Below are 24,415 nucleotides of genomic sequence, written 5' to 3'. Positions count from 1 at the left end.
CAAAAATAAAATAAATAAATAAAAAGAATAAATTAGCCGGATGAGGGGGCGCACGTCTACTTCCTTCCCTGCACTCTGAAGGCTGAGGCAAGAGGATCGCCTGGGCACATGAGCCAGTCAAGGTCAGCACGAATTACATAGCGAGACCCTGTCTCCAAAAACAAACTAAATAAAAGAAATTCCTCTTCTGTAAAAAGAAAAAATATTAAAATAAGAAGTGACATCTCCAAAAGCACAACAAAGGCGGGGAGGCGGCGGAGGCGGAGGGAAAGGAAGCGAGGGAGGAGTCGGCGGGCGGGAGACTTCCGTGGGCGGCGGCGCGGAGCCATGGCGGGCGCGGTCCCGGTGTGGCTGGACGAGGACGACCTGGGGTGCATCATCTGCCAGGAGCTGCTCAGCGACCCGACCACGCTGCCCTGCGGCCACAGCTTCTGCCGCGCCTGCCTGGAGAGCGCGTGGCGCGCGGGGTCGCCCCGGGCCTGTCCCGCCTGCCGCGAGCCCGCGCCGCGCGCCCCGCTGCGAAAGAACCCGCTACTGCAGCACCTGGCGGACAAGGTCCGCGCCGCCGTCGCCGAGCTGGAGCCCACGCCCGCCCCGCAACCCTCACCGCCGCCGGTAGGGACCCGGGCCGCGGCGCCGCCTCGGGCTGCCTTCCCCCGCCCCCACTCTCCAGGCCCGTTCCAAGTGAAACCGAAACCCACCCTGCAAGTGGACGCGGTGATGGCGCACGCCTGAAATCTCACACTCTGGGAGGCTGAGGCTGGAGGATCGCAAGTTGGAGCCCAGCTCCGCTACACAGTGAGACTGTCTCGCAAGAAAAGTTAGAAAAGAGCTGGGAGAGAGGGGGTGTCACTCAGGGCAAAGGCCGTGGGTTCAATCCCTCGTACAGCCATTCAATCCATCAATAGGAGAATCTTTGGAAATGTTAGAAAAGTATAAAGTCACTCAGCTACATCCACATCTTTCTTTATTTTTGGTACCGGGGATCGAACTCGGGTTCTTGCGCTTGCGGGGTAGGCAGTGGCACTACTGAGCCAAATCCCCAGCCCCCATCCACATCTTTTTTATTTTGAAAGAGTCTCACTGTGAGGGCGATTGTGATCCTCCAGCCTCAGCCTCCTGAATAGCTGAGATTACAGGTAAGTGCCATGCCAGGCAGTGTAACACTTTTAAATCCATTTATCCTTCGATGAACATTTCAATTTTCAGTTGTTTTCAACAGAGTCCGTATTTTCCCTCTCCCCCGCCCCAAGGTCTCTCTCTGCTGGGGACTGAACCCAGGACTCCTCAGTGTGAGCCCACGCTCTACCCGGAGGTACACTCACACGTATTTCTTGCCCTTTCCTATGTGCCTGGGAGCAGAACTGCTGTATCGCCTGGTTAATTCTATGTGAGCTCTGTGGAGGAAGAAGCAACATATTTTCCAGGTTGGCTGCACCCCTGTACATTTCCTCCATCATTGGCAGAGCATTCCGATTTTCCTCTACCCCTTCAGCATTTGTTATTTCAGTGTTTTGTTTTTATCGTAGCCTCGCAGCTTTGTACAGGTGTGAAGTGGTACCCATGGTTTTGAATTACATTTCTCCCTTGACCAATGACGTTGAGTGTCTTTTCCTGCAATTATTGACCATCATTTATCTTGTTTGGAGTAATATCAATTCAAGTCCTTTGCCTATTTTAAAAATTTATATATTTATGGTACTGGAGATTGAACCCAAGGCCTTCATACTGAGCTACATTACCAGCCTTTCTTTTTTTTCTTTTTCTCAAGACAAGGTCTTTCTAAATCGGTAAATTGCCCAGGCTGAAATCAAACTTGTGATTCTCCTGCCTCAGCCTCCCAGGGTGCTCAGATTACAAGCACGGTCTGCCACAGCCAGCTTGGGGAACATCTTAGATCCAAATCATAGCATGAGGGCCGGGGATTTAGCTCAGCGGTTTCGCCGCCTGCTGCGCAAGCGCAAGGACCTGAGTTTGATTCCCTGGTAACAAACAAACAAACAAAAAAATCTCCAAATCATAGCATCAGCTTTGCTCTTTTCAAGGTGCTAGTACAGAAGAGTATCGTGGAGGTTGTCCAGGAACTGACAGCGCTGGTGGGGAAGCTGGTGGACATTACCAAGAGCATCCAGAGGCAGAGACCCCTCTCCAGACCCGGACTGGCTGAGAAAGTGAGCACCGGGGCTAGCAGCCCCTAGGGAAGAGGCGGGGGTGGGGCAGCTTTCTGCTGGAGCAATGTGAATGTGTGGAGAGCCAAAGGCCGCTGAGTGTCTCGGTCTTTTACTACCAAATGGGTGCTTGGAAGTTCGCTGCGTGGAAGGTGAGCTATGGAAGCCTCAGAAGTGACCCACCTCTCCAGCTGGGCCCCACCTCCTCATGCTACCCTGTGAACGTCAGTGGATTAATCCACTGTTGCACATAGCAGCCCATGACCCAGTCACCTCTGCTAGAGTCTCTTAATCCAGTCAAATTATCAACGAAGATTAACTAGCACAATGCACAAATACAGCTGCAAGCTGGCACCCACCAGGGAAGGGGGGCAGTTTGCAAACAGGGCCTTCACCCCAAGCTACTTCCCCCACCCTTTTAAATTTTTTATTTTGAGACAGCTTCACAGCTGGAGGTGGTAGCACATACTTGTAAGGCTGAGGCAGGAGGATCATTGTGAATTTGAGGCCAGGCTGGGCTACATAGAGAGCTCAAGGCCACTCTGAACTGCATAGTGAGACCTTGTCTCAAAAAACAAAAAGAAACAAACAAAAATGTCAGTCTCACTAAGTCACTAATCTGTTTAGGCTGGGCTCAAACTTGGGATCCTCTTGCCTCACCCAGAATGCTGGGAGTACAGGCATGCACTCAGGCTGGAAACATCTTGAGCTCTAGATGACTTTCTTTCTTCTCATCTTTTCCTCTTGCATATCTCAAAAGCAAGTCTCATTTAACACACTCCAAAGTGCTCTTCCTCTGGGGTTCCCCATCTCAGAACTGGCCCCAAGTGCACAAGCCAGGGACCCGGAAGTCACACCGCCTCCTTCAGTACCCTAACAGACAGCACACTGGCTCCAAGGCCTGCCTAAACATCATTCAGTCACCACTCTGGAGGTCCTTTGAAAGCTCTCATGCAAGCCTGCGACAAGCCTTGCCTGTACTGCCATCACAGGGCTGTCAGTGCACCACTCCACCTGTTCCAGTCTGTTCCTCTCTGGTCATCTGAGTGACCAGACCATCTCAGACATAAATCTGATCATGTAACTCATCTGCTCAACACATTCCCATGACGTCTGTGTTAATCAGCTTTCCGTTACTGTAACAAATACCCAAGGCAATGAACTTGTGAAGAGAAAAGGTCCTAACCCTGATCAGGTGGATGGATTGCTCTTAGGCCTCTGATAGGGGTGGAGTGAGACCGCTCACCTCATAGTCAGGGACCAAAAGAGAGAAAGAGGAGGGGCTGGGGCCCCACAATCCCTTTCAGGGCAGCCTTCCCATGACCTAAAGATGCCAAGCAGGACCCCCCTCCCAGAGGTTCTACAGCCCCCCAGTAGTGCCACCTGGGGGTGCAGTCTTTTACACCTGGGCCTTTGGGAGACATTTAGATCCACACTCAAGCAACATCTGTTCACTTAGGATTAAGACCCAGATCTCACAGGACTAGCAAAGCTCAGTAGAATCTGCCCTTGTCGCCCTCTCCTGCTCCTCTCCTCTCACCTCCCCCGGCTCTGTGAGCCCTGGCTGCGCTGGTCACACCCAATCCTACAGTAGATCTTGCATCTTGTCGCTATAGGAGCCCTATCACAGGATTCTTTTCCTTTACTGCATCCTCCAGGCAACGTCTTCTCTTCCACACCCTAGCTATGTTGTCCTTTCCTGGGAGAGAAATGATCGCTGATTTTCTTGACAAATTTAATTCCCTTGCTAGAGACTCTTAGGATTTAATGTATCTTTTCAATTGTGGCAATTATCACAGCTCCAACTTTATAAAGCTTTGTGCCATACTTTATTAATATCTGCCCCCTTCTTCTGCACTGGACCCTGCTTCCTGAGGATAAGGACTTTGATGCTTTTGTTTACCATTGTATTCCCAGGCCCTTGTATGGTACATGGCACATACAGTAGGTACTCAACTGAATGAGTGAATCTGGGCCTTTCGGGTGCCATGTGCTAAGATACAAAGTCTGCAGGTCTGACTTCCAGACCTAACATTGCCACTTCCTCAGATTTATGACCTTGGGTGAGTCGTCTGTCTTCTGAGCCTCAGGTTCTTATCTGTGATAGAGGAGTGAAGATTCAAGACAGGCAGTGGAATCACTGAGCTAAATCCCTGGCCCAAGAGGAGTGAAGATTCATGGTCTGCCACCTCCTTAGTTTTTTGTGATAATTTTTAAAAAATCTTCTGCTGAGTGGTGCCACATGCCTGTAATTCCAGCACTCAAGAGGCTGAGGCAGGAGGAATGCTGTGAGTTTGAGGCCAGCCTGGGCTACATGGTAAGTTCAAGGCCAGCGTGAATTACAAGCAAGGGTACAAAGCAAGGCTCTATTCCAGAGAGAGAGAGAGAGAGAGAGAGAGAGAGAGAGAATCTTCTCTTTAAAAATTGCTTGAGTTGGGTGTGGTGATGCAGGCCTGCAATCTTAGCACTCGGGAGGCTGAGGCAGGAGGAATGCTGTGAGTTTGAGGCCAGCCTAGGCTACATAGTGAGACCCTGTCTCAAAAAACAAAACAAAACAAGTGCTTGTCAATGTGAATACAGAGGATGATGTTATTAAGCATAGCAATTTAGTTGGTCTCCATAAACTTTAACTTTTTTCTGTGAATTCATGGCAAACTTCCTGCTCCCCAGTGCTGGAATTACAGGGTGTGCTTCCAAGAACTTTAACTTCTTGAAGTAAAATGGGAATAATACACCTACCTTGGGAGCCTAGTATGCAAATTAGAGATGAGAAATACAGATGGAAAGTACTCTTTAAGTAGAGTGCGTACTGTTGCTGTGTTTGGTGAAAAGGATGCAGAATGGATTCTGCAGAATTGGGAAGGAAAGCCAAGTGCTGAAGTAGATGACCAGATTAGAGGTTGTATTGAGGAATAACAGGACCTGAGGTTAAAGAAAGTCAGGGAGCATGTATTGGAAAGCCCCAGAGTGGAAAGCAGGATACCAGAAACATATTTACATTGCCTCTTGAGAAGTGACATTATATAATGACAGAGTTTGTAGATAATCCTGACCTGTGGCTTACGTTAGTGACTATTTTTTGTATTTGGTTTGGTTTGACTTTTTAAAGATAAAATCTCACTATTTAGTTCAGGCTGGCCTTGAACTCACTAAGTAGCCCAGGCTGGCCTAGAACTTACAATGATCCTCTGGCCTCAGCCTTTTGAGTGTTGGGGTTATCGGTGCCCTCCACCACACCCAGCTGTTTGTTTTGTCTGTTTTTTTTTTTTTTGGTACCAGGGATTGAACTCGGGTCCTTGTGCTTGCACAGCTGGCGGCAAAACCACTGAGCTAAATCCCCAGCCCAGTTTTGTCTGTTTTTAACTCTCTGTATTTGTTTTGTAAAGCTCTTTTAATGGGATTAAAATATTTTTTAAAATAGGTATTACAGGGCCTGGGATTTAGCTCAGTGGTTCCTCTGCCTGCCTCAAAAGCTGAAGGTCCTGAGTTCAATTCCCGGTACCAAAAAAAAAAAAAATAGGTATTACCCAGTAGATTCATGTATTGTACACATGGAAAGAGAAGCCTGGAAAGTATTGGAACATATGTAGCATTTTAAAGCGAACTAATTAGGCTAGGGGAGTAGTTCTGCCACAGAGCACATGTTTAAAATGCACAAGGCCCTGGGTTTGATCCCCAGCAGCAAAAAAATAATAATAATAAAAGCAAGAAAGCAAGCAAATTGAATTAGAACCTCTGTAACCCCCATTTGGTACATATTTTCCTTAGTCACGGTGGGGATGGAACCCAGGGCCTTGCAGCTGCCAGGCAGTACACTACCATTGAGCTGTCACCAGCCTCAATTTTGAGAATCTAGTTTTGTTTTTTAAAATCTTCTAGGAATTAAATGGAAAATTATAGATGGATGTTGGAACTTGAATATAATATTTGATGGGTTCCAGTGGGGACTTTTGTTTGTTATTTGTGATTCATCAACAGGCCTTGTCTTCCCTGGCTTCTCTAACACTGATGACTTCCAGCACATCAGAGAGGGAAATGAGAAAGATTCTCCGGGACCTCGAAGAAATTCAAGAAAAATTACATGGAAACTTCTCATGGAAAGAGGCCCCTGAAGCACAAACACAGGGTGAGCTGATTTTCTTAAGGAGAAATAAGTGTGGAAGTGGAGTGGAAATGACAAAGCACTCCATAGCTTTGTTCTTTGGGGACAGGGTCCCAGAGCCTGGGGCTCCTTCATTGCTGTGGTGGTGTAAATCAAGTAGGAGAGGGCTGAGGAATGTCTGTAGCGGATCAGTTGGGGTTTTGTTTGTTTTGCTTTGTTTTTTGGGGGGGGTACTGGGGATCGAACTTGGATCCTTCCGCTTGCAAGGCAGGCAAGCGGAACCGCTGAGCTAAATCCCCAGCCCTGTTTTTTTGTTGTTTGTTTGTTTTGGTACCAGGGATCAAACTCAGGTCCTTGCACTTATGAGGCAGGCATCGGAACCACTGAGCTAAATCCCTGGCCCTCCTGTTTTGTTTTTTGAGATAGGATCTTGGTCTGTAATTCAGGCTGGCCTTGAACTCACTGTAACCCAGAATGGAGCTGAATTCTCAGTGATTCTCCTGCCTCAGCCTCCTGAGTGCTGGAATTATAGGCATGCACCACCACACTCAAGCTGGTTACTTTAAAAACAAAAATAAAAGTTGTGGCTTATTTTCTTTGTATAGTAAATAAAACCAAATTGTTTAGATTGTATTGTAAAGAAACTTCTCAATAACTAAGTTTATATAGCAGGTATTTATGTACAATCACCTTCTTAATTAAAACAATTTAATTAAATTAATTTTTTTCCTTCTATACAAGCTATCATACATTTTATAAAACCTATTATAAATACTGGGTAAGCAATCTGGTTTAGACCCAGAGAGATTAATTTATTATGAAATTTCATCTCCTTAATACTTACTAGTATTTAGCATTTAGGAGGCTGAGGCAGGAGAATCACTGCCAGTTCAAGGCTAGCCTCAGCTACATAGTGAGTTCAAGGCCAGCCTGAACCACATAATAAGACCCTGTCTCAAAAAAAAAAGTTTAAAATAGTAAACAGTTATATTATCTCCCCCATCAATAGGGACAAAAAGCATTAGTGAGTATTAGTTTAAAAAGTAAGGGGGCTGGGGATTTAGCTCAGTGGTTCTGCCACCTGCCTCCAAAACGCAAGGACCCGAGTTTGATCCATGGTACCAAAAAAAAAAAGGGGGGCTGGGGATTTAGCTCAGTGGTTCCAGTGCCTGCCTCGTAAGCACAAGGTCCCGAGTTTGATCCCTGGTACCAAAAAAAAAAAAAAAAAAAGACTCATTGCCAAGAATGATGGGGTAAAAGTGTTCAAAATGAGGGGGAGTAGTTTGAGGTTTTAAAAGTCACCGTATTTTTGATCAGTTCTTGCATGTGCCACATTTGGTAGCAGTATCCATTGATGGATACTTGGATTGCTTCATATCCACCTGAGTTTTCAGAACTGCCTCTGCTGGGCAGTTTGCCTGTTCTTATGCCCTAAGTTGTCATAGCTCATATCCTACACAGGGCTTTTCATTTCATTGGTCTGCATCTTAGATTTACTTTATGCAGCTGTCACTTCACAATCCAAATGAGGGAAGGTTTCATCTTCACCCATTCTAATGCTTCCCTCAGCTTTCCTGCTCTCCCTAGATGGTCATTGAGAGCACAGATAGGTGCTTTAAGCTAACAGTTCAACTTGGTGTGTTGAGAGGGAGGTAGGAGGTATTGTTGGCAGTTGAGATGAAACTTACACCACATGAGGTGTAAGTCCACATGAAGGTCATGAGTATTCTGGGTGTCAGAGTGCTGCCATCCCCTGAAACTCTATTAGTTATTTATTTGCTAAATAGGCATCAGACACCTTCTAGATATGGGGCTCATGTGAGCCTTGGTGCTAAGAACATGAAGATGAGTGAAATTCCCTCCAGTGAGTAGCTTAGGGCGTAGCGAGGAGTCAGACAGTGAAATGTGCACAGTGAGAACTGGGGCTGGGCGTGCCTGCATGAATACTGTCTGATCAAGTCCTGCTGCTCAGAAATGTGGTGATGGTGAGGGAGGTGGGCCAGGTGTCTGGATCGTGCTATCTGGACACTCTCATTTGGCTTTTTCTGGTGGGATTCCTCCTCCTCATTTTTTTCATTCCTTCGTGGAACTCCTAGAAGCTCCATCTTCCTCCTCGTGCCCACGGCCTGACCAGAGCTGCCTTGAACACAAGAGGACCTCCCAGTTTGCTCAGTGTAAGTATGTGGTCCACTTAAAGCTTGTGTTTGGCCCACTGCAGAGAGGAGCTTCGAGAACGTGCTGTGCCCATTTCCCTGATGCAGAGCCCACAGATTTGCTCCCCAGACTGGGTCTCTCCACATTTGGAGGTCAATCCAAAGGCAAAGACAGTTGAGATCCCCAAATTATAGGCTCAGCTACACCCATGGGCACTCAGATCCCAGAAAACCTGTGACCCAGACAATCCATGCTGGGCCACCGTTCACAGCCAGTTGCCTGTTTCCTCATCTGCATCAGCACTGCTGCTGCCCTATGGATTCTGGAGCCATAGGTTTGACTCCCAGCAGCTTCGATCATTATCTGCACGAACTGGGATGAGTTACTAACTAAGCCTCTTAGAGCCGAAGTTCCCTCATCTGTAAAATGGAGATGCTAGCAGTACTTCTCTTGTGGGATTGCCATGAGGGTCACAGGGGTGTCTGTGTGTAAAGTGCCTGCAGTACTCATGGTATACAAATGTTAGCAAGCATTGATTTACTCATAAGATGCATTAGGGGCTGGGGTGCAGCTCAGTGGTAGTGTGCTTGCTTAGCATCCATGAGGCTCTGGGTTGATCCCCAGCACTGTTTTTTTTTTCCTAAAGGAAACAATATAAAATATACAAAATGTGTAAGATATGGACCTTTACCAGAAAGCTGAAGTTTAACTAGAGAGATACAGACAGCTATGGTCCAACTCATAAAGCACAGAGGTGTTGAGAAAGCAAGAGGTGACTGTGCTGGGTGGGATTCAGAGAAAGTATTCTGAAAGATAGAAAAGTAAAATATAAGGCAGGAGTGAGGTATTGTTGCTATAATAGCATAAAGCGCATGGCAGAAAATTGGAAGTTGATGTACCAATTTTAGTGCCTATAAGAGTAAAACACCAAAAGATACAATGTTGCATTTGCTGTTGAGGGCCCTGTTAGCATGGAAGATCAAAAGCTAACTTGGCTGTGTTCTTGTGGTTGTGTTTTCTCCTCCCCAGGGGCCATCACACCGACCTTTGACTTGAGAAGTCTGTCCTGTAGCCTGGAGGTGTCTAAGGATTGCCGGTCAGTGACAGTGTGTCACGGCCAACAGAACTATCCCTGGAGTCCCCAGAGGTTTTCAGCCAGCCAGGTGTTGTGTTCCCAGGCCCTCTCCTCTGGGCGGCAGTACTGGGAAGTGGACACTCAGTACTGCAATGACTGGGCAGTTGGGGTGGCTTCCTGGACCATGGCCAGGAACCAGATGCTGGGAAGGACTATGGACTCCTGGTGTATTGAATGGAAGGGGACTGGCAAGCTCTCTGCATGGACCATGGCCAAGGAAACTGTCCTTGGATCAGACAGACCTGGGGTGGTGGGCATCTGGCTGGACCTGGAGGAGGGGAAGCTTGCCTTCTACTCAGTGGCCAATCAGGACAGCCTTATATATGAATGTGAGGTCTCGGCTTTCTCTCCCCTGCACCCTGCCTTCTGGCTGTTTGGCTTAAGGTGGGGAAACTCCCTGATCATAAAGCAAGCAAGGGTATAAAGATCCCTCATGGGTTAAAATGGTAGTTTCCTGGTCTCTCTCCCTGCATTCAAGTAGGTTGGCAACTTGACCTAAGATCATGCTTTGTTTGTTTGTTTGTTACCTGGGCTGGGGGCTTTGGGTCTTGGCCTCAGCAGATTCAGTGACCCATGTGGGCACTGAGCTATGTTAACATGATTGAACACCAGGAAAGCCTGGGACACTGCAGCCAGAGGGAGCCCCCCTCCTTGGCAGTACTCCACTGCTGGGAGAATGAAGCCCTGTCCTCAGGACTCCCCTGGGGCAGGGTCACCTTGGACCCTGCTCTGTGTGCCTCTTTCCACGACTGACTTCATTCTGTGTCCTTTCACGGCAATAAATCATAACTGTGCATTCAGTGAGTCCTTGTAGTGAATCATCAAACCTGGGGGTGGCCTTAGGAACCCCTAAATATAAAGAGCATGGTTTACTTATCAAAACAACACACACTTATTATCTCAGTGTCTGTGGGTCAGGAGAAGGGCATAGTTTACAATCTGCCTCTCACAAGCTGCGATTGACACATCTGCTGGGCCCACAGTGGAGTCATCAGAGGCTCAACCAGGATCCGCTCCCAGGCTCAGGTGTGGGCAGCACTCAGTTCCACATGCAGGGCTGCAGGGTAGAGAGCCTGGGTGCCTTGCTGGCTGCTGCCGGAGGCCATCCTCAGCTCTTTATCCCCAGGGCTTCCTCAGCACAGCTGTTTGCATCCTGAAAACCAACAAGGGAGAGAAAGTCTCCTAGCAATTCAGACATGAAATTGTATGTGATAATCACGTAGACACCTGATGGCACACATCCCATTGCCTTTTCCCTGATCTGTTGGTTAGAAGCAAGTCACAGGTCACAGCCACACTCAAGGGGAGGGGACAACACGAAGGCATGAACACCGGGAGGTGAGGTGCAGGGGGGCCATGGTGGTTTGGCACAGGGTGTCGTTTCATACTTGATTTCTTGTGGTCTGAAAAAACCATTTTATTATATAACAAAACAGATACAGAAAACTACACAAAAGACATGTGAACCTTAAATACCCTTGTAACTACCATTCAGGTCAAGAAATAAAACCTACTACCATCCTCAAAAGCTTCTTCATGGGGGCCGGGATTTAGCTTAGTGGTGCCACTGCCTGCCTCAAAAGTGCAAGGTCCTGAGTTCAATCCCCGGTACCAAAAAAAAAAAAAAAAAGGCTTCTTCATGGGCCCAACCACAAAACCCTCCCTCTACTGAAAGCAATCCTGACATTCCCACTAACCATTTCCATGCCTTTCTCTAGAGCAGTGATGGTGAACCTTTGAGAGCTTTCAGTGATACCAACAGCCCACTTTGTACATGTGAGGCAAGCCCTCTATTGGTGAGCTACAATCCCAGTCCTTTTATAAAATTTTATTTTGAGGCAGTCTTACTAAATTGCCCAGGCTGGGCTTGAACTTCCAATCTTCCTGCCTCAGCCTCATAGAGTTGCTGAGTGACACAGGCATGTCACCACACCAGCTTAGTCTTGCCCAGTTTTTAAAAATTAGTATGCCTTTTTAAAAACAGCTTTGTTCAGATACAATTTACATCCTATAAAACTCACCTACTTAAACTGTACAAACAAATGCTTTTTAGCATATTCTCAAAGTCATGAAACCACCACTGTGATCTAAAGTTTGGAGCATTTTTATCAACCCCAGAAAAAACTCATACCTTTCATCAGTTGGGAGTCCTAAGTCTACTAATTTACATGTCTCCCTACATCTCCCTTTCTTTCCCTAGCAGTTCTTCTTTCTTTTTTTTTTTTTTGGTACAGGGGATTGAACTCAGGACCTTGCTCTTGCGAGGCAGGCACTGGAACCACCGGAACCACTGAGCTAAATCCCTGGCTCCCTAGCAGTTCTTCTGTAGAAGGACCCCCAGCTACATTAGCACTGGTTTTGTTTTGGTTTTTTGGTTTGTTTTTTTTTGGTACCAGGGATCGAACTTAGGACCTTGTGCTTGGGAAACAGGTGTAGTGCCACTGAGCTAAATCCCCGGCCCCCGTGTACATCAGCAATGGTTTTGAAGATGCTTGTGCAGCACCACTGGGCTGGCTTGAGCAGAAGGCCCTGGCGCACAGAGCAGCCAGGAGCCTTGGACCTTTCTCCTCTGTAAAACGGAGGCGATTATTATTGACACTTTCTGATCTTTCTCTCAGAGTTGCTCAAAGAATTAAAGTAACAAGTGAGGCAATTTGAAGGCTGCAAGGGTGATTATAACCAGAGTGACAGTGACAGAACTACAGCTTGGCTTCTAACATCTTGAGATTCACAACTAGTTTATACATATATCCTTGAGGAGAGAGGTGAGCCGCACCCCCCCCCCCATCTACTAATTTGCTTTGAGCCTTCTGACCAACCCATTCATGGGGAGGACAGGAGCATACAGGGTTAGTGGTTTCTCCAGGGTTCTCTGGTCTCAGCAGAGCTGGGATCAGGCCGAGTTTTCCCCCTCTTACATCTCTGGCTTTTCTATTGCCCTCTGCTCATGTCCCACATAAAAGCCAAGGCCAGGCTTCTTCTTTGATGGGATGCGGCTAGCTTTGAGGTCATGAGATGCTTTTTTCCCATCTGATTGCTGGTGGTCATTGCCATTACTAAAAGTGCCTGGACTAAGCAGGGACAGGACTTCTCTCTGAGCCAGATAACACTAAAAGACTTTCTAAGGCTAGGGATGTAGCTCAGCGGTAGAGCGCTTGCCTAGCATGTGCAAGGCCCTGGGTTCTCTGCCTTCACTTTCTGCTTTATAGAGCTTTTATTATCTCAGTGTCACCTTGATATTTGCCTTGTTGCCAAAATTCAGAATTTAGAGAGCAGAGTTTTAGACTCCTGATGTCCTTTGATTAGATACCATACTCTCAGGGGGTTGGATAATGGGGCCTTGGTGATAGTGGGGTTTATCTGCTGGCTACAAGATTTCTCTACACAAAAGCCAGAGCACAAGAGTCACAAAAGTGGGGGGTAGAGGTTACCATGTTTGTTTCCCCTGCTTTTGTCTCACATTTATCATCAGCATATTCCCTATAGCACAGTGTGGAAAAGGGCATCTTTCCCTCAATCAAAACAGAAAATCCTAGCCAGGGATTTAGCTCAGTGGTTCCAGTGCCTGCCTCACAAGTGCAAGGATCTGAGTTCGATCCCCGGTAAAAAAAAATCGAAAAAAACCCCCAGAAAATCCTCCAAGAAGAAAAACCAGAATGCCAGCAGATGAAGGACCTCTCACTTGGGTCTGCATTGTGCGGTGAGGAAATCATTCACTCATGGACCAAGTTGGAAAGACTTACCACGGGGATTGGCTGAGTCTATTCTGGCTCCTGAACAGAATACTGTAGGCTGAGTGGCTTATAAATAACAGGGATTTATTTCTCCCAGTCTGGAGGCTGAGAGGTCCAAGGTCAAGGTGCCAGCAGACTTGGTAGCTGATGGGGATAATTCTCTAGTTTCTCTTTTCACATGGGAATTAATCCCATTATGAAGGCTCCAACCCTATGACCTAATGAAAGTCCCCCAATACTATCATACTGGGAAGCTAGAATTCAGTATCTATGTATGTAGGTATCTATATACATAGATATATAGTTAGATAGATAGATCTTAATTTATATCTCCATTCTTTTCCTAAGGGGACTCAGGGCTTTTAACAGAAAAGGGAGGCTCTTCAGTTGTATTTACTATTATCCTGAAGATTGGATTTGATGTGGGATTTCCCTTCCTGACAAGCCACAATTTTTTTTTTTTTTTTTGGTATCGGGGATCAAACTCGGGTCCTTGTGCTTGCGAGGCAGGTGGCAGAACCACTAAGCTAAATCCCTGGCCCTCACAAATTTTGTTTTTAGGCCTGAATGTTTCCCAGACTTCAGGTGTTCATGTGCCACCTGCGTGATTCTTATCACATCTGCATATCTCCTATATTGTACTTAATGAATGTTTTTTTCCTAAATCAACTCACTTTCACCCTCTCAAGTATTTATTTCAGAAGAAATATCACTTTTACTCGTGTAGATGAAAACAGAAGCATGTGTTTTAGGTAGGTTATTCATTCCTAGACAAATTTCAAGCAAAATAAAGCGATGTGACTAGCTTGGTATTGTCTTCTGTCTAAGGCTCTGAACTGGGACTTGTGGGGTGAGGGGGACTCCCGGGGGCTCCCCAAGGAGATTATTAGATGTTAGAGATTTACTAGGATTTCACCTTGACTTAATCAGGATTGAAGATAAGAGAAACAGGAAAAGCTGCCAGGTGTGGTGGTGAATAATCCTAGCACTCAGGAGGCTGAGGCAGGAAGACTGATGTGAGTTTGAGGCCAGCCTGGGCTACACAGTGAGTTCAAGCCCAGCCTGAACTACATAGCTCATAGCAAGATCCAGTCTCAAAAACAAAAAAAGAAAGAAAGAAAGAGGTAATGCTTATAGCTTATAACAGAAGGAAAAACTTTCTGGATGCAAAAGTCACTGTTTCTCAGTTTCTCTGTACAGTGTACAGTTACCACTTTTCCACCTCTTTGGGAACAAGAATCTAAGAGATAAGTCTGATGCAGTAGAATCCCTCTGTCTTCCTCTTTCCAGAGACACCTGGGTTTTCACATTGGTCCCGATTCTTTCATAGCCACCCCTCCCCTCTGAAGGGCTGTCTCTTCTCTTCCTACTCAGTGAGGCTGGTTCACCTTTATTGTTGAAAGCATATGCCTTGAGAGACAGAACCTCATGGCTTTGAGCAGTGACAATCTCCAGGACATAGTGTTTGGCCTTCCCATGATTTTTATTTTCCCTTATCATTTTCCGTATCAGTTAGGCACCAAGTTCTGTAATTTGATTTTGCTGCTTCAAAAAAATCTCAACTCTAGTCCTTCTCTTCCCTCTTTATCTCTTTATCCACACTCTCATTCATATTCTCTGTCTCTCTCTTTGTCTCTCTGTCTCTGTCTCTATCTCTGTCTGTCTCTTTATGTGTCTCTGTCTGTCTATCTCTCTTATTCTGTCTGTCTGTCTCTGTCTCTGCCCCCTGCCCTGTCTCTGTCTCTCTCTCTCTTTCTCACTAGTGATTGAACCCAGGGTGTTTGCATTGAGCTATATTCCTAACCCCTTTTTATTTAAGATAAAATTTTGAGGCAGGGTGTTGCTAAATCACTAAATTGCTCAGGCTGGTCTCCAATTTGTAATCCTCCTTCCTCAGCCTCCTAGAGTGCTGGGATTATAGGCATGAGCCACCACACCTGGCTTCTTGCAGGGTATTTTAATTTGAGTCTGTAAGGAAACCAAAACCAAAATGTCCTTCGTCCTAGTCTGTACACTCTAGGCAACATAGAATGTTTCTGTGACTCTAGGCACATGGGGGTTGTTTCCCCATACACCAAGCAAGCAGTTTTGCAGTGGACACTAGCTGGATATCCCATAACTTAACTCCTTTCTAACACTATCCTATGTGGTGCTAGCATCAGATCCCACAGGTTGAGAGCTCAGTAATCTAAGATGCCAATCACAAGCTCCAAGTTGTAATCTGTGCTTCTGACTGCCTGGCTCTAAACCAGAGGTCCCATGATCTCTTCTTTGGGTTTGGACTGATTTTCTAAGGCAGCTCACAGAACTCAGGGAAGCACATACTTGTTTACTTGTCCATTATAAAGGATATTACAGAAAACACAGATCAGCCGCCAGATAGAAGAGATGCACAGGAAAAGAATGGACTTCCACCCTCCAGGGCCCTCCACATGTTCAGCTGTCTAGAAGCCCTTGGGACTCAGTCCTGTGGGGTTTTTATGGTTTTTATGCATAGACATAACTGGTCAGATCACAGTGGATCAACTCCATATTCAATTCTTTGATCATGCCTTGGTCTTTCTGGTGATTATCCCCATCCTGAAGTTCTCTAGGAGACCCCAGCCACATTATCTCATCTTCATACAAGAGACACTCTTACCACTCTGGAGATTCCCAGGGGTTTTTTTTTGAGATACAGTCTCACTTTGTAGTTCAGGCTGGTCTTGAACTCACTATGTAGTTCAGTCTGGCCTCAAACTCAAGGCAATCCTCCTGTCTCTGCCTCCCAAGCACTGGCATTACAGGCATGCTCCACTCTGCTCGGCTATTCCCATGGTTTTAGGAGCTGCATGTCCAAAATGGATGAAGACCAAGTATATATTTCACAATATCATTACATATATAACAATATTATATAATATATATAATGTTATAATAAAATAGAGTTGGTCTTCCGTATCATCAGGTTCTGTCCAAACCTCTGAATTCAACTACAGATCAAAAAAAAATTTAAATATTGTATCTGTACTGAAATATATGGACTTTTTTGAGTCATTATTCCTTAAACAATACAGTATAGCAACTACTTACATAGGATTTACATTATATTGGGTTTTGTAAGTGATCTAAATTTAAATACAAGAGCATGGGCAAGATTGTATGCAAATATTATACCATTTTATATGACTTGAACATCCTTAGATTTTGGTATCTGAAGGGAGGGTCCTGGAACCACTCCTCTACCTATACAGAGACATAATTCATAATTATACATATACAGTATACATAATATATGTATATATATATTTCTTCTTTTGAATTATTGTCAAGGAATATACTTAATTCTGGTGACTTATTTGCAGAGGCAAACAATTTATAAATATACTATTCCATGGAATATTTTGTTTTGCAGAAATGGCCTGGAGCCTAAAAATTTTTGAGAATCACTGGCTAGTGTATATATAAGTCAACAAAAATATTAATGTCTCCAAGGTGATTAAAAATTGCATGAAGAAAAAAAATTGCATTAAGTACATTTTTTGCCTTTCAGAGTTTACAGTTTGGTGGGCAGGGTGCTCAGTTTTCCCTGGAGGGCAATGCAAGTTAGCAAATGAGTTCCAAATTTAAAATGCAGCTGTTAGGGTGCATATGTGAGCCCAGACTACATGCTAAGCAATATGATGAATGATTTACCAGCATTATTTTATTTCATTCTTAATACAGCCCTGTGAGGTGGCTCCATTTTACAGATGAGGTTTATTTTTTTCAGACCTACCTATGTATTGCAGCACCACTAGTATTGTTATGCAGCTAACAAAGTATTGAAGAAGAAATGTAGACTTCAGGACACATGCTCTTAAGCACTCCATTAGGGAATTCAGGCCATTTAGGGGGACAATGGCCAAAGAGGTTTCTCAATATCAATTATCTCTTAATTGAGGGCATTTGGTTTCCATTGTATCTGAAAGGAGCTTGAGAAAATTAAAAAGAAAACCAAATGCAGCCTCATCAACAGATGAGGCTCTTGTCTGGAAATTTTCTCCCAACACAGTTATAAACAAATGCCTTTTAATAAGTAATTGTGCTGAGTGATGTACCTTCAGGCCAGATCAAGCAAACAGAATCTATGTCCTCTAGAGACTGACCCTTGGGACTCTGCAGAGGACATGTTTGTTTGAACAGTGAACCAAGAGCAAGGGCACGAAAAGCAAGATAAAATATCTATCTGGTCTCCAGGCATTGGACTTCTCTGCTTTACCAGAGCAGGCTTGGGAGGAAAAGAAAGACGTCTCCATGGAAGGGGTGGGAGACGAAAGTGGAGAACAGGTGGATGATGGATGCTGCCTTGGGCTTAACTTGAGAGACCAAAGATAGATGGGTCTGATGGATGGTACTGATGCCAACTCAAGTCTTATTTGGCCTCCTGCCCGGGGACCGTGTCTAATGCACCAATCAGAGATGGAGCACTTGTCCCACCCCGTGGCAGGCATTTATCAAACACTATTTCTTCCACCCAGCTAGTCTGCCCACTGGCTTGGGCTGTTCCAATGGCCTGGGACTCAGAGAGAGGCTGTGTTGCAAGTTTTCCCTTTGATAAGCACACGGAATGGGTCCTCTTATTTCCTGGCAAAAGCACTTGGCTCTGACCTCCCAGTGCCCATGAATGGTACTGGGATGAAGCCTGTCTTGTGAAGGTGGAACCCCTCCTAGCATTCTAGAAGAACCTTCCGTCAGTGTCTTCTAGATATCAATCTGTTTTCTTGGTTTAATCCAATCTATTTAATATACTACAGTAAGTCTATAACATCCCAACAATAAATTTCACTGCCAACAACTCCATTCCCTGACTTCTGTTTGGCTGCAGTGTATGTCAGTATGGAGCTCCATTCTCAGGCTCAGAGAGGTAGACAGAAATCAGTTCCTTCACAATTTATTTTAGTTTTTAGTAGAGTCATGCCTTGGTACTCGACTGCTTTGAAACTTGTCGCATTTGGTCTTGGACTCATTTTGATGTGAAAAATTTGTCCTGGCAATCATCATTTGTTTGGTACTCAATGTGCAGTCTAGAACTTATTGTGTCCATCACCTCATGACTTGCTACCCTTTCCAGCCAAAACAATTTGGCAGTTTCCAGGCCTCTCAGAACCAACTAATGATAAGTACCTAGGAACCTCTGTATTTATATATCACTATCACTGACCGTGTACCAGGCACCATTTTTTGGGGGTGGGGGGTACTGGGGATTGAACTTAGGACATTGCACTTGCAAGGCAGGCACAGTCCCACTGAACTAAATCCCCAGCCCCAGGCACCATTCTTAAGGATTTCCTATTAGGTTAAATGAGTTAAACTCATTTAACCTTCCTAACAATTTTGTGACACATGTCCTGATATTTCATTTGGCAGATGAGGCACTCTCTAGGTTGAACAATTTGTCCAATGATGCACACCTTGTAATTGGCAGAGTTGTTCTGAACTATCAGGCAGAGGGACTCCAGAGCCCCTGCTCTTTTTTTTTTTTGTTCCGGGGATCGAACTCGGGATCTTGGGCTTTCGCAGCAGGCAGTGAAACCACTGAGCTAAATCCCCGGCCCAGCCCCTGCTCTTAATCACTGATCTACACTGTCTCCAGGAAAACATTTGAGTGACTCCTGGTGGATATGTCTTAATACCATAAGAACATAAGAAGGACATTCATTTTAAGACAAAAAACAAAAAACAAACTGCAAGGCAAGGCAGATTGGCAGAAACATAGCTGAAAGGACCCGGTAAAGGACTGTAAAACTGACACTGCAGAGAGGGAAACTCTGGCAAGCCAAACTCTCTCTCTCCCATACACTAGCAAGTGCCAGCCTTGGTTTACACTAAACCATAGTCACTCCCCACTGAAACTGCCTGCTGTTGCTTTTCTGCAGCCCTTGCACCTGTATTTTTAAATAAGTTTTATTTATAAGGCAGTTCCTTCCAATATTGTCTCTATGGTGGTCCTCAAATGAATTGTCTCCCTAGTTCCTCACCTACCAGACACTTCACCTAATAAAAATGCCAATGCCTTTGCCCAGAACACATCTGCAACATCATAAGGCCCCCTTCTCTTCCCACGGGATTAGAGAAGCCCCAGATTCACAGCTGGCAGAGATGATGGAGACGCCCCTGGGATCAAGACCCTCCACAAAAGGTTGCTTAGAGCAGGCAGTGCCCTAAAGCATTTGCCTTTGTGTAAAAGGCCTTTGTTCTTCAAGATCTGATATTTATGTAACTTATTTTCAATTCTGATGTTTTCCTGGCCTAGTGATATGCAGTACAACACCCTCGGGCAACGCTGGGCCACAGCAGGGAGTCTCAGCTCCCAGTCAGCCCCAACACCAGGAGGGTGAAACAACTGAGACCCTGTAGAGTACTGTGTTGCTAAACTATGGGGTTCGATAGGGTAGGTGTAGAAAGTGCATTTTCAAAATAAAATGGGTTTGTTCCATTGTAACTTCATTGTAAGTCAAGGAGAAACTGCACATTATTTCATGGGATTCCCCAGACAACTCTGCAAGAAAGAGATTACAGTCTACATTTGGGAGAGGGGAAATTCAGGCACAGAGAGGTAACATATGAGTCCTGTAGAGTAATGTGCACCTTATTGTATCTACTCTGGAACATGACTTCATCTTCTTCCAGTGAACCAAGTCTTTCCCATTCCCCCCCGATATCATATTACAGACTGAGTAGTTTTTGAAAGGATTTCCTCCTCTATGCTCCGTTGGAACATCAGACAACTAAGATAGTGAGGTACTATAGTAAGCATAACAACGTATTTGCCTCAAAATCTGTGGATTACAACTTTCCAGTGAAGTTTTATGATCATAATGATAGCTGAGATCAGTAGAGCATATACGGAAGCTGGTACCATCCCAAACGGTTAACCAACATTATCTTAGAGAAGGGAGTGGTGGTGCACATCTATAATCTCAGCACACAGGAGGTTGAGGCAGGAGGATCACTGTGAGTTCAAGGCCAGGCTGAACTACATAGCAAGAGCCTGTCTCAAACAAATAAAGTAGACCTTTTTATTTTATTTTTTTTGCTACCGGGGATCGAACTTGGGTCCTTGCGCTTGTGAGGCAGGAAGCGGAACCACTGAGCTAAATCCCTGGCCCTCAACCAAACAAATAAAAACAAACATTGTCTTACTGATTCCTCACAACCACCATAAGAGGTAGGTACTATAATCACTGGCATCACAGAAGAAGGAACAGGCTTAGAGAAGTAAAAGAACTTACTCAGGATCACAAAGCCATTAGGTGATGGAATCTGGATTCAGACTCTAAAAAATTGGTCAGCAGCTCTGAACTGTTTCAGGAGACCACATAGCTCTTCCTAGGGGTAAAGGAGATGGCCATTATGCACATTTTATTCCCCTTAAATTTTATTATGTAATATTTAAATATTGAATATACATATATATATAATATAGTCATGTGATTTATGACAGGTATACATTCTAAGAAATGTATACCTAGATAGTATAGACTACTGTACATCTAGGCTATATGGTATAGCTACTGTGGTATATGTGATCCACTGACATAAATGTCTTTATTTGGGACATGGCTATATATCTATCTCCCACTGTGAGCCAAGCATTAGGGATATAGCAACAGATTCCCCCAGATGGAGTCAGGAGAAAGTCAAGGCAGTGTTAGAAAACCTATGTGTCTGACATTACGCTGGGTCAGCCTGAGAAAAGGGAAGTACAGTATTAAAAAACTCTGCCATAAAATAAACCACATAGAGAGAAGAAAGTCATTTGGCTTAGTTACAAAGAAATGGGTTTGTTTACACAATAAAACATCTAACATTATTTTATAATCACATCTTATAATTACCACAGGCCAAAATAACAAAACAAAACAATACCCCAGCTAGGGTGATAGATTTTGGGTAGCCCCCAGGGCGGAACTCTGGGAGCCAGTCACCCTGTTCAATCAGGCATCTTGGGATGGCTCTGTCCAGCAGAGTTGGGGACACAGCTGAAAACCAGGCAGGGTGGTCGCTGCCCTCCTGGTGCTTGTAGTCAGCTCAGAAGAAGATTCCTGGGCCGGGGATTTAGCTCAGTGACACAGCACCTGCCTGGTAAACGGGAGGTCCTGAGTTCGATCCCTGGTACAAAAAAAAAAAAAAGAGAGATTCCTGCCAAGCTCTAGCTATGTGACCTTGGACAGGGAACTTCTCCTGTCCCTATTCTGTAAAATAAACGGGTTAGTAGAGGAAATCTGCCGCTCAAATTCCGGGCCCAAACAGTATCTCTGATCCCTGTGCCTACAGGAGGGTAGTCGAGGCTTCCCTGCCCTGTGCTACCCCATCCCGGACGGCAGGGGCGCTGTCAGGGCCCGAAAAGGGTTCGCGATCCGAAAGCGCATGTCCCTCGCCGCACGCCGTCGCCCGCGCCACCGTCCGCTGAGCCGAGAAGAGGCGGAGCTGGTGCTGTCCCTACTCCCTAGCAGGGAGGCAGCCGAGGAGGCGGCGCGGCGGGCCCGGGCGGCCGAAGCTCGGGCGAAGCGGCCTGAGAGGCTGGCAGGTGGCGCCGGCAGCGCGTGGAGAGCGGCGCCGTGGGGTGGGCGCACCCAGCTAGAGGCGTTCACTCCATGCGTGCGGGCCGAGCTCGGCCCCAGCGAGCCGCCGACATGAAGAAAGACGTGCGGATCCTGCTAGTGGGAGAACGTGAGTCCGCGCGCCTGGGCCGCCTCAGCCCTGCGCCGACCTCGACCCCGATTCTGACCCTGACCCCAGCCCCGGCGCTCCTCACCTCCGCGCCTCTGCCGCCTTCTCCCCGTGCCCCCGCGCCTCTCAGCCCCTGCACTCTTCTCTTCCGCTGCCCGCCGGTGGCCCTGGCCCGCTCACCTCACCTGGGCCCTCTCGAGAGCTCCCCTTCCTGTCCCCGAGCGCTCCCCGCAAGCCGAGTCCCTTTCAGCCGCGAACACCCGACCCCAGCTGTCTGGAGCTCCTCTCTTTTTCCTCCTGGGCCCCACTGTTTCCCAGGCCGCCTCTTTCCAGACCCTCCTGTCTTCCTTGGAGAGTCCCTTGTCTGTCACTGCCAGGCAGATGCTGGGACTGGCAGGCTGGCCAATTGGGAGTACAGGAACCGGCTCTTGGGAAGCCAGGGGGAGGGGTGCAGAAGTAGTCGACTTGTGGGCAAGGTCAGGTTTCTGGATTTTCTTTTGCGCTTGTAGTCTTAACTCTTTTCTGTGCATTGTCATTAAGATAGAGCGTTGGAATGAGTGTGGATCTCAGTTGTAGAGCGCTTGTTCAGTTTGAGAGAGATCCTGGGTTGGATCCCCAGCACCGCAAGAAAAAGAAAAGTTCAAGATATAGTACCTATGGTTTCCATTGGAGTAACTCCTGGAACCCATGGTATTTCCTCGAAAATATACTCTCAGTATATCCTGGGAGAGTCTTTTAGTTAAGCCAGTGATTGTTACTGGAAAGCCTTTTTTTTTTTTTTTTTCTTTTTTTTTTTTGGTGACAGGATCTCACTATGTAGTTCAGGCTGGCCTTTAATTCACTGTGTAGCCCAGGTTGGTCTTGAACTCACAGCAGGCCTCCTGCTTCGGCCTCCTGAGTGCTAGGATTACAGGTCTGCGCCACCACGCCTGGCAAAGGCTAATTTTCGTCCCTGTTTTTAACCATTATTTTTTCCATTGCTGATTGGTAATTTATAAATAACGGGCACACGAGACTTCCTACAGATACACATATACAAGATTCCCCCTAGAGATTCTTAGATTTCACCTTTTGAGGATGTAATAAGAAATGGTTGTGCTCACTGACAGGAGGACTGAACAGCAGAAATTTCTTTTTCTTTTTTGGTATCGGGGATCGAACTTGGGACCTCGCGCTTTGGAAGCAGGCAGCAGAACCACTGAGCTAAATCCCTGGTCCTAACAGAAATTTCTTGATACCATCCTGCAAATTATAAGACTCAGTCATTAGGACTAAAATAAAAAGAAAGTGGGCTAGGAAGGACTTGATTTGCTTTAATGCTCTGCCATTGTTAATTTGCAACATTTTATTCAAAATCACATTTTATTTTTTTAGTAGCCCTTACATCTCTGTCATGCATTCCCAAGAAAATAACAACACATTAGGTCTGTAGTGTTTGTTGATATCTTTGTTCCTCTGCTGTTTGGTGAAATCTACCTTTAAGGTCAGAATTTTAGGTTTTATTTATATCTTATCTGTTTTTGTTGGGGTCCCCCAGTACAGGACCTTCACACTAAGCTCCATCCCCAGCCCTTTTTAAAATTTTTGAAACAGGGTCTCAATTACCCAGACTGGACACAAACTTTCGATACTCCTGCCTCAGCCTCAAAAAGTGTTGGGATTATAGGAGTGTGCCACTATGCCCAGCTTTCCTCTGTATTTTGCATGGACATTCTTTTGTTCTGTTTTATTTGAGATAAGGTGTCACTATATAGTTCAGGCAGGCCTTGAACTCACTATGTAGTCCAGGCTGGCCTTGAATTTGTAGTGATCCTCGTACTTCAGCCTCCAGAGTGCTGTGATTACAGGCATGCGCCACCACATGTGGACACTTTTGATAAAGTTTAGGAATACATATATATATATATAAATAAATTTTTTTTTTGGTACCAGGGATTGAACTTGGGTCCTTGCGCTTGAGAGGCAGGTGGCAGAACCACTAAGCTAAATCCCTGGCCCTTAAGTTTTTGAGGAAGTTGGTTTATTTAAAAGGTAGATAACGAAAATTTTGGGCCATCTACCACCATCTACCATTTTGGGCCATCTAAACATAAGTGTAGGGCTGGGGATTTAGCTCAGTGGTTCCAGCGCCTGCCTCACAAGCACAAGGTCCTGAGTTCAATCCCCGGTACCAAAAAAATAAATAAATAAATAAAAATAAACATAAGTGTAATCAAGGCTATTTGAATACCTAGCTCATCCATGGATTACCTGGACTGTTGATGTTAGAAAATAGTGGTAGTGATTTGTTGCTAGCTTGCACGAATCTAGTTTTTAATTGTTTTAAGATGGTTAAGTGACAGGAATGGAAAAGCAAAGAAAAAGGAGTATCCTCTCTGGTTGTTTTAAAGCTTATTCATTCATTCTCTGACACTTCATTCATTTTACT

General features: G+C 45.6%; 2 protein-coding genes and 1 long non-coding RNA gene across 16 annotated transcripts in view; 2 read left to right on the top strand and 1 right to left on the bottom strand.

Moving 5' to 3' along the window:
- The first annotated feature begins 287 nt into the window (after positions 1-287).
- Positions 288-10,363, top strand: Rnf135 (ring finger protein 135). Of its 2 annotated transcripts, none has more exons than XM_004870690.4 (5): positions 288-615; positions 2,046-2,171; positions 6,147-6,294; positions 8,367-8,444; positions 9,454-10,363. In XM_004870690.4, the coding sequence occupies exons 1-5, from the start codon at positions 328-330 to the stop codon at positions 9,981-9,983; spliced, it is 1,170 nt and encodes a 389-aa protein (XP_004870747.1). In that variant the 5' UTR covers positions 288-327; the 3' UTR covers positions 9,984-10,363. The 2 variants fall into 2 exon arrangements, with proteins under 2 accessions (XP_004870747.1, XP_021104540.1); XM_021248881.2 differs by lacking the exon at positions 288-615 and adding an exon at positions 808-1,315.
- Positions 10,364-10,415: 52 nt separating this feature from the next.
- LOC110346878 (uncharacterized) lies at positions 10,416-22,464 on the bottom strand. 2 transcript variants are annotated; one of them, XR_002391162.2, is made up of 4 exons: positions 22,168-22,464; positions 21,184-21,426; positions 20,547-20,643; positions 10,416-10,712 (listed from the first exon to the last, which is right to left on the bottom strand). It is a non-coding gene; the product is annotated as an uncharacterized LOC110346878 (long non-coding RNA). The 2 variants fall into 2 exon arrangements; XR_002391161.2 differs by having other exon boundaries at positions 22,173-22,463.
- The window catches only part of Rhot1 (ras homolog family member T1), a 74,986-nt gene continuing 72,314 nt past the window's right edge, over positions 21,744-24,415 (top strand). For 4 of the 12 annotated variants that reach the window (XM_087191920.1, XM_087191921.1, XM_087191916.1 and 1 more), the window contains exon 1: positions 21,746-21,987. In XM_087191920.1, coding sequence (XP_087048046.1) covers positions 21,912-21,987 — 76 coding nt within the window. In that variant the 5' untranslated portion in view covers positions 21,746-21,911. Of the gene's footprint in view, positions 21,988-24,415 lie in introns of all 12 variants that reach the window. The other 8 variants (XM_087191915.1, XM_087191913.1, XM_087191919.1 and 5 more) reach the window with 6 other exon arrangements.

The sequence above is a fragment of the Heterocephalus glaber genome, unplaced genomic scaffold (genome assembly GCF_053883595.1).
Source record: "Heterocephalus glaber isolate CG9 unplaced genomic scaffold, H.glaber_assembly_v1.0 deba00001564, whole genome shotgun sequence".
NCBI classification, from domain to species: Eukaryota; Metazoa; Chordata; class Mammalia; order Rodentia; family Bathyergidae; genus Heterocephalus; species Heterocephalus glaber.
This window is presented reverse-complemented; position numbering and strand designations above follow the sequence as displayed.